The 10,327-nt window shown below is 44.0% G+C and overlaps 1 protein-coding gene across 3 annotated transcripts in view; it reads right to left on the minus strand.

Annotated features, from left to right (window-relative positions):
* SCYL3 (SCY1 like pseudokinase 3) overlaps positions 1-9,821 on the minus strand; it is a 41,713-nt gene extending 31,892 nt beyond the window's left edge. Inside the window, exons 1-2 of one of the 3 annotated variants that reach the window (XM_027564762.1) lie at positions 9,664-9,821; positions 5,015-5,232 (exon numbers count right to left, since the gene is read on the minus strand). In XM_027564762.1, the coding sequence (XP_027420563.1) occupies positions 5,015-5,179 (165 nt within the window). In that variant the 5' untranslated portion in view covers positions 5,180-5,232; positions 9,664-9,821. Of the gene's footprint in view, positions 1-5,002; positions 5,233-9,361; positions 9,522-9,663 lie in introns of those variants that run through there. The other 2 variants (XM_027564764.1, XM_027564765.1) reach the window with 2 other exon arrangements.
* Between the last annotated feature and the right edge of the window lie 506 nt (positions 9,822-10,327).

The raw sequence follows: 10,327 nt of genomic DNA on the forward strand, positions 1-10,327 counted from the left end.
AATTCTTTATTTGATGATCAGTTTTCTAGTTAATGAAAAGAGAAAAGCTTTAAAGATAGTTGAATATAATTAAGGGGATTAAATGTTTAAGTAAAAAGGCAAAAAATAAGAAAGCAAGATCAACAAAATTAAATTGTTTATCGTGGATCAGGGTACTAATCCATTCAAAACTGTTTTATGATCCAGCACATTATTCAACCATCTTTAAAACTTTTCTCTTTTCATTAACTAATGAGGTGTCCCAAGTGGCTTCTTATTTGTTTAAATGAAGGAAGAAAGAATGGAATAGATCTTGCATGATTCTGAATAAGCACTTAATTCAGCAAAAACACTGTCACTCCTCTTTGGCACATGTAATTATGCATAAAATTATGCATAAATTCACAGGAAAGGTGAGCAGTTAAGAATGAAATAGAAATACTTCTTGATTTAAACTTCTGCTGTTCCAAAGAACAGACGGAATGACAAGATGTACTTGCTAAGTTTAACTAGGATATTTTCTCAATGAACATCAATTAAAGAGAAAAATGCTTTTGTTCTGGTGGAGAATAGTGACTGCTATTGAATGAGAGTTATCTGAAACCAAGTATCGATCACATCTCATTCACTCCACTAGGTACGAGGATTCTGAGTAAGAACTTTATATTATTAAATATGAGTAGTAGTAGATATTTTGCCGATCTATGCCCACACACAGATGTTAAGTGTGTGGTATCCCTACTATTCAGGAATCAGTTAGGACTCAGCCATTCAGAGAATTAATTCAAGCCTCAGGGGCTTGACTTTTCATTACCGTTCTACCTCGAACTTGCTACTTCACTTTGAAAACAACACAAAGTAGTTCTCAACTGTAGCTTAAATTCACTTGGAAGTTTTTAGACAGGGAGAAAGCTTTACTGTCACTCTGCTAAAGAACTACAACAAAATAACAAGATGCCTAAACCAGTGAGCAAGAATCTTCAGGGAGACATATTATTCCTCCTACCCCTAAAATTCAAATTGGAGAAAAAGACAGAAGTCCATTCTCTTTAAATGTTCACTGCCTGGAGGCAGGGTCATAAACCAAGAATAAAATGCAGGAAGGTAAAGGGATAAAGAATTCTGTGCTGGAAAGCATGCTTTGGGGAACAGGAGATTCTGAATAGGCACGTGGAAGTAATAGCTCTGGAGCTCAGACGAGGTTTTGACAGCTATTTAGAGACAAAAGGATGAGGCTCAGATGAGGTTTTGACAGCTATTTAGAGACAAAAGGATGAGAATGAGAAGTCTGAGAACTCCGGTGGGAACTAGCCGAGGGCCAGTGCCACCTGGTGACCCTAACACCCGGAGGGAGGGGTAACACTTCCAAGTTCTTCTCAGCGGGTGGTGCTTGGGAGCCTTGTAAGAGAACCAGACTTTGACCATGAGGGGAAGGAAATCATTTTTTTCAAAGCTGACGATACAGGGAAGTTGATTTACCAGAATGGGGTTATAAATAGCATAAAAAAGGCTGAGAGGGAGAGGAACAGAAAGAAAATGTCAGCATAAGGAAGAGCAGTAAAGCATTTCCCAAACGGAATTCAAGCTCCTTTAAGCACAGCAATCAGTCTTTCTATTTCTTTCTCATGCCCACACAATGTGGGTTCTCAAGTATGTTGACCAACAGCAGCGTGAACCCACCCTGGAATTACAGCATGCCTCCTAAGGCACTCCACAGAGCACCTACACAGCATCTAAATACCTATTCTGATGTGGCTGCCAGATAGAAAGACACTTAGGAACCATTCTTTGAGCCTGCACTCACCATGAGGCCCTAACTAAGCACTTACATTGTATTATAGCAAACCACAGAGTAACCAAGTTCTGACAGGATTTACCACCCCTTGCAGGCTATTGGTTAGAAATGAATCATAATCCCAGTGAGAAAATTATACTGCTGTATCAACAGCTAATGAATTCAGGATAAAATGAGAAGGTGTGATGGACTTGAAGTATTTCTGATACTGTTTTGTGGCCAAAGGTTATACCTGCATTTCATCTTACTTCAGAGGTTAAACAGTGTGCTGAGACTGCTGTTTTTATTTACAACATGGTTAGAAGAGCATAATCCCTACCTAACAATGTTTGGCTAAGGAAACACTGCGTATCTGCTTGAAATGGTAATCCTACCATTGACAGCTATTAGAAATGTCAGTGGTAGGATTAGGAACCTGATCTCTAGAGAAAAGAAGCAAGTTAACGATGGTACTTCAATATTTCAGGTATCTAGGAAACCAAGTCTCTAAAACCTGTTGCAATCCCATTCGTTTCTTAAGTACTATGACCTTCATCTAAACTCCTTATAATTTTGTTGCCATTTCAAAATTTCTCAGATTCATGGTTCAGGTATTCAAAGCCACATGATAGCCCGAGGAACCTAAGGGACAAGTATGAACCACTAGAGAAGAGTCAGGGCTCCGAAGAGTATGTGTAGATAACACGGGCAGAAAAAAATATTCCTTCTCAAGTTTTGCAATTCCTACAGTGTGGAAGTCGTCAAATACTGCATGAGTTTTGCTTCTTCCCTTTAAACTTTTATGATTTGGGTTGTTCAACTTCCATGCTACATACACCATAAAGATTAACATAATTTAAAAAATCTATGGTCTTATAAATGATTATAAATTTCTAGTACCTCACTGCTGCTGCTGCTAAGTCTCTTCAGTCGTGTCCGATTCTGTGCGACCCCACAGACGGCAGCCCACCAGGCTCCCCCGTCCCTGGGATTCTCCAGGTAAGAACACTGGAGTGGGGTGCCATTTCCTTCTCCAATGCATGAAAGTGAAAAGTGAAAGTGAAGTTGCTGTGTCCAACTCTTAGCAACCCCATGGACTGCAGCCTACCTAGTAATAGTCAATTGTTATTTTTAAAAAATGTGCAATCTTATTAGATGAAAATAATAGGAAGTATGTCAGATAGTAACTGCACCTAAGCAAAAGACAGGGAGGCAAGGCATTGTATCTTTTGTAAAATCACAATAAAAAAATATTATCAATTCCCAGATGGGCTGGAAAAGAGACAAATGTGTGGTCTTAACAAAAAGCACAATTACTTAGTGATACAACAGCCAGCTACACTTTTTATCAGAGCACATTAATGGAAAATGCATTCTGAGCAAAACATTTTCCTTAGGAACCATCTTACAACTGTTAATCTCAAGGCTGATCAGAGACATCAAATAATGAACTAGTGTGACAGACAAAATGCCTAAACTATATTCCTGCTGCTGCTGCTGCTGCTAAGTCATGTCAGTCGTGTCTGACTCTGTGAGACCCCATAGACGGCAGCCCACCAGGCTCCCCCGTCCCTGGGATTCTCCAGGCAAGAACACTGGAGTGGGTTGCCAGTGCCCTCTCCAATGCATGAAAGTGAAAAGTGAAAGTGAAGTCGCTCAGTCATGTCCTACTCTAGCGACCCCATGGACTTCAGCCTACCAGGCTCCTCCGTCCATGGGATTTTCCAGGCAAAAGTACTGGAGTGGGGTGCCATCACTATATTACAATATAGCCCTTTATAATCATGATCAAGGTATAAACCATTTAAACAGATCTATGAAATACAGGAGTGGGTTGCCATTGCAGGGGAGAAGGCAATGGCAACCCATTCCACTACTCTTGCCTGGAAAATCCCATGGATGGAGGAGCCTGGTAGGCTGCAGTCCATCTGGTCACGAAGAGTCAGACACGACTAAGTGACTTCACTTTCACTTTTCACTTTCATGCATTGGAGAAGGAAATGGCAACCCACTCCAGTGTTCTTGCCTGGAGAATCCCAGGGACGGGGGAACCTGGTGGGCTGCCATCTATGGGGTCGCACAGAGTCGGACATGACTGAAGAGACTTAGCAGCAGCAGCATGAAATACAGGCTTCCCTGGTGGCTCAGACAATGAAGAATCTCCCTGCAGTTCTGGAGACCCAGGTTTGATCCCTGAGTCAGAAAGATTCCCTGGAGAAGGAAACGGCAATCCACTCCAGTATTCTTGCCAGAAGAATTCCATGGACAGAGGAACCTGATGGGCTACCGTCCAAGGGGTCACAAAGAGTCAAACACTGAGTGACTAACACTTATGAAATATATATCAATGTTTCATTCTTATTGTTAGCACAAAGAGACTCAAGATAATACAGATCATAACGTCTAACAAAGACCATGAATCAATCTGAAAGGGCTTTCCTTTTTAGAACCTTCCTGAAGATAATCTGAATGCCTGAATACCCAAGGAAATGGCTAACTAGACAAATATCAGCTAATACTTTCCTTTTCTCTAATCTGAAAAGATACTTAGGGCTATTTTCTTGAATTATATTCCAAGGTGGAGTCATTTTTTCTAATGACAGCCCAAGATCCCCTGAGAGCAGGTCAGCCAGCTCGCTGGCGCCCTTCACAGGAGCAGCGGTTAGGAGGCTTGAGGTGGGAGGAACTTCTTCGTAATAATAAAACTGAAGCTGCTGGAGGTTGATGCTCTAGGGTCCCTCAGCAAGAAGTAGGGCCCAGGTCACAGTCTTTCTGGGGCATCCCATCCCACATTCCAGTTTCACATTCTTTCCGGGAGCACCACAATGCCTCAGAAAAGGAAAACACACCAGTTACAGTTCCTAAAATATATAATTTCCAGATCTATCCCATCATCAGCACACCAATTAAAATGTTGTCTGTACTTATAGCATTTTTGCTATGCTAGAATTAAGTCCCTTTATCTTCTGTGAGCCATGTAAAATCCCCTCCCAAACTTTCTCGCTAAAAAAATAAAATACGATGAGAAGAGCTATTACGCTGAGTTGCATAAAGCTTTTGGCTAATCTGTGGTACTTGACCTCGTGATACAAGCTGGTGACGTTCCCATGAAGTAAGGACAACTGTATTTTCAAAGGCCATGAGTGAAAATATTACTATGACCTACCCCTTTGGAACTTTATTAATTTCATGATTTTTTAAAATAGAAAATAAGAAGATAGTAAAAAGTACTAGCTATTAGGTAGTCACCTATGAAGGTACCTTGGCAGCTTTATTAACCTTATCTTCGTTTTCTCTCTTATACACAAAGACTGACGCGAGTTTGCCATCTTGCAATACAGCGGGGTAAACAGCAAGTCCGGAGGGTAAGGTGAACGGCGGCTCCTTCAGGGCATAGCTCTTCAAAGCGCTGTTCTCTGAGCCCATCCCTTATTCGGTGAGACAGGGGTGCTGCAGCTCCTTCTCAAAGCCAAGCAGACCTGAAAGCAAACAGGAAACATTTCCAAACGCTGAGTATCTGAGCCATGAGCCAGAGACAGCCAAGTAACCAGACCCAGGCACTCCGCTGCAGAAACTCCTACCACTGCCTACAATCCTCATCACCTAGGTCATGTGACAACAAAGACAGTCAAAGTTCAGCAAGTTACCTGCAAGGCTTGACAATGAACAAGTAATAGCTCTAGAAAAAAACGCACTGAACTAAACAGACACATGCAGTTACTGTCGTTCCCAACCCCCACTGCACACACGGAACCTCCACAGAGGAAAAGCGATCCAATACAGAATAAGGGCTCTCTGGCTCCCTAACCCACTTATATCCAGTCTCACAGAGGAAAGTGCTGCAAAACTTGATCATTCAAAAATGATAAACTTCTGGATGTCTAAAACAACTCACAATTATATGAAGAACACTACAAACTGGAAAATATTTCTAAAAATGTTGAAAAAGTTTGTATAAATCAAGAAAACATAAAACACCAGCAGAATAATGGGAAGGGAAACAGATAACTCATTGAACACAAATGACAACAAATAAAAGAAAAAATACAATCCCATGACTGCTCTCCGAAGTATGCTAAAAAGGGGAAAAAGCAAAACTGTATAATTCCAAACATTAAAAAGATGTGAGATTCTAGGAAATGCAAACTTTCTATAAGGACAGAAAACAGCTAAGTGGTTGCCTGGGGTGAGACTAGTTAGAGGAACCATGGGAGAGGACAGGAATACAACAGGGTGCAAGGAAACTTTGGAGGGAATGGATATATTCAGTATACCTTGACTATGATTATAGTGATGAGTGATCTACTGCTATAGCTACACACACACACACACACACACACTTGAAAGATGTATTAAGTATTAGCAGGTTTGTTGTGGATGTCAGATCATGGATGATTCACATACATGAATGTGAATGTATGTGAATTCACATTCTGTGTTTGTCACAAACACAGACATACATTTGCCTGCACCTCCCAACTATTCCACAATAAGAGCATATCTTTCAAGGATACAAACTCATGTGGTCACAACGGACAGTACACAGAGGTTCAGCAGTGTTGGTGGAGTAGTAAAGGGCTTACTGTGTGTGCAGGCGCCTACTGTGACTGGGTTTACACTACGAAGGGAGCCACCATCACAAGGTCCCAACCAGAACTGCCACTTCAGAACTGCCAGGTCACACGATTTACCCATAAAGAGCCAAGAGCCTGAATATTTATGTGGAAATTTCTATATTTTTAAACATTGGCTACAACATTTTTAAACCTGTATAGGCCAAACAACACATGTCTGAAAAGTTTATGGCAGTCAGTTTTTAGTTCTGGCTTTACCATAACTTAAAAAATACAGGATAAAAAGAGTTCTTACTAACTCTGGCAGCGTGGGAAGCAAATTGAGAGCTCTAAGTAACAGCCAAAAATCTAAGTGGATCTTTAAAAAATTCACGTTAAAATCTTCATCCTTTGGGTAAATATAAACCCAAGAATCATTATACGTAGACCCTCTACTTGGGATTTTTTTTCCCCTACCTTGGTAAAGTTCCATTCAACACTTACTAGGTTATCAGAGTATGTAATACTACTTAAAACACATACCCCAACCAAAGAATTTCAAAGGGCTACAGACCTACATATAAACCTGAATAAGGATTATAACATGCATAAGGGCTAAAGTTATCTAAAATTGATGTTTTTTTAAAACCAAAGAATGTTTCTGAGGATAAGAACTAAGCTGGCTTTGTAACAAATCCACTGAGTTCCTACCTACCAATACTTTGAGCTCCAAACTCCAATACTTTGGCCACCTCATGACTCACTGGGAAAGACCCTGATGCTGGGAGGGACTGGGGGCAGGAGGAGAAGGGGACGACAGAGGATGAGATGGCTGGATGGCATCACTGACTCAATGGATGTGAGTCTGGGTGAACTCCGGGAGTTGGTGATGGACAGGGAGGCCTGGCGTGCTGCAATTCATGGGGTTGCAAAGAGTCGGACATGACTGAGCGACTGAACTGAAGAATTATGATAGAGGCAAAAAAAAAGTAACCCCCCCAAACAAAAAAACACCCCAAATGACAACAAGAAACAGTATTAAAAAGTATCTAAACAACAGCTGACCCTTTAAAATCACAGGAAATTAGGGGCACCCATACCCTCTTGGTCAAAAACCTAAGTATAACTTTACAGCTGACCCTCCGTATCTGCAGTCCCACATCTGTGGATTCAACCAACAAAGGGGACCCGATCAACCACAGATCACGAAGTACTGCTCTAGGAAGATGTTAAAACTGGGTTTTATTTGGGTCCATGACCTAAAGAAATACCACCTGAAAATTGAAAGGAATGAACCCCTTCCTTGTGAGAACTCAAAAGGATGACATTTTATTAGTTTGAAAGCATGATTAATGTTGACAGCAGTCGACTAATACCACCCTGCAGCGCTTACAGTAGTTGGATTATAGCCTACTTTCAGTAAAAACTTCATTAGTTAGTGTTGATCACTCAGTGGAGTCCGACTCTTTGCCAGCCCATGGACTTGGCCCACCAGGTTCCTCTGTCCATAGAATTCTCCAGGCCAGAATACTGGAGTGGTTGCTATTTCCTTCCCATCCCAGGGATCGAACCCCATCTCCTGCATTGCAGGAAGATTAAATACCGTCTGAGCCACCAGGTAGGCCCTATTGAGAAATAAATATCAGGAGGGAAATAAAAAGATGCGCTGTTAACTGCAATTTGTATATGTCTTATAAGCAGTAATTCTTAATTCGTAGCTTCACAATTCTGTATCCTAAGAGGCACAAAAACTATTGCTATAAACAACGCTTTAAAAATGACAATTCAGCTAAAATGGACTTACTGAAATGTAATACTGGTAAACAAGAACACCTGGACTTCCAAAATGCTCTTTTTTGTTTTGAAGAGTAAAGGGGAAAGCACCAAATCATTTAACTTTGAAATGAAAAAGTCACAAAAAGGCAGAAAAAGATATTCTAATATTAGCATAGGTATTTTTCAAAATTTACCACCTGGTGGCTCAGCTGGTAAAGAATCCGCTTGCCAAAGCAGGAGACCAAGAGACACAGACTCCATCTCTGGATCGGCAAGATCCCCTAGAGAAGGAAATGTCAACTAATTTCCAAGCTCCAGTATTCTTGTCTGGAAAATTCCATGGTCAAAGGAGCCTGGTGGGCTAGTCGATGGGGTCGCAGAGTTGGACACGTTTGATCTCTCCCGCGCGCACACAGACACTAAATTAAAATATTGGGTAGGCAGTTTCTGACTTGTATAGGTATCATCGTCTTCTCTTTAAAATGTTGTTCACCTATCTTCCTTCATCCTTTTATTTCCTTGGGCAGCACATCAAGTTTCTAGGCCACCTGTGGGATTAAAAGTCCTCGTCTATGTTACTGGGCAACTCATACACTAAACAAAGAAATGAGTGTTCTTTGGGGAACTCGCTCTCCTTCTCAAGTAATTGGGATGATCGTGATCTTAGCTCCCTCAACTTGGAAGTTCCAACAATAAGGTTTTACACTGAGAGTTCAAAGGACATCTGTTATTGATCGGTATTTTGTTATCAGGTGACAATATTACTTGAAGCCCTTTGATCTGTTTCACGCATACATTCCCTATAATGAACTCAGTCCAGCAACATATAATGAAGCCTTTGCGTACCTAAAGAACTAAGTATGATTTCAGCTAAGGCACGGGATGTTTTGGGGGTATGCGCACGGGTCCTTAAAAATAACAGTAACAGGGATTCCAAAATTCAGGATCCAACTGAGTATTCGCACGGTTACCTATATATGTTCCACCTTTATTCTAAACAAAATGCACGAACCAGAGACAGGAGCCAGCGGGGCCTCTGGGGCCCCGCACCGGTCTCCGAACGAGAATGAAGGCAGCATCCCAGGGCGGGCGCGAACCCATGCTCCCCCGGCTCGGCCCCAAGCGCCTGGCACCGTCTCGCCCCGCCGCGCACACTCGCCCTTCCGGGGGCCAGGGGGGCAGGCCGGGAGCGGTGGCTGGAGGTCGGCGGAGATCTGACCGCTACGCCTCGGGGTCGCTTAGAGGCCGGGGCGGCGATTCCACTTCGCTGGCCGCTCACCTTCCACACCTGCCCGCGAGGCCGGGCTCAGTGGCTCCCTTCCGGCGCCCCACCGGGCGGGGTTCGTCCACGACGCCCAGATTTGCAGGGGGCCCGGCAGTGAGCACAGAGAGGCTGCGCGGAGGCGGCAAGCAGCGCTCAACCGGCAGCGGTGCCGCGCCGAGCTCGCCCCCGCGCGGGCCCCAAGCGCGGACCCGCGAGCGGGGCGCGCGCCCCCCGCCTCGCTCCCGGCCCGGGCCGGCCCCATCCCCGGCGGCCCAGACCTGCACTGACGCAGGACGCAGCCGGCGGCTCCCTGTTACCTGCGGGTGGGCGGTGGGGGAGGCGGCCAAGGGTCTTAGCTTCGGTCCCCTCTTCGCCCCGTGTTGACACCAACCACCCTCGCCTCCCCCGTGACGCACTAGCCTCTACCCCCACAATCTTCCGAGTCTGGTCTCTCCGGCACCATAGAGACGGGTCCGGAAGCCGGAAAGAATGCCGGCTTTCAGCCCTCCAACGCCACCACGAGGGCGAGAGCACCCGGAACCGAGATAGAGCGGCCGCGCAGGTGTTTCTCAGGCCGGTGCCATCTTGAGTGCGGGCGCCAGTGCGGGCCCGCGGCTCACTCTCTGGCCCTAGTCTCCTAGTTGGTCTGTGAAGATGTCTCCTCTCTTGGACTCTGACTTAAACGTGAAAGTCAGCCTTGATTTTAATTTTCAGCCTTTTAACTGCACGTCTTAACTGGATTTCCGCCCTAATCAAAAATGGCCGCTGGTGGCCTCTAACAAATAGAAAAGGGGCGGGACGGAGAAGAGGCACACTCTGGAAATTGGTGAGGACTTTTAGGAGAGTGACGTGACTAACCCCGCAGCTCTGATTGGCTGTGCTGCGTGGGCCGAAGTCCCAAGAATCCCTGGCTAAAGCTGGCAGAGGTGGAAGAGATTCCAGCTGAAGCCCTTTCAGACAGAGAATCTAAAGTTACGCTTA

This window comes from Bos indicus x Bos taurus, chromosome 16 (assembly GCF_003369695.1).
Source record: "Bos indicus x Bos taurus breed Angus x Brahman F1 hybrid chromosome 16, Bos_hybrid_MaternalHap_v2.0, whole genome shotgun sequence".
Classification (NCBI taxonomy): Eukaryota; Metazoa; Chordata; class Mammalia; order Artiodactyla; family Bovidae; genus Bos; species Bos indicus x Bos taurus.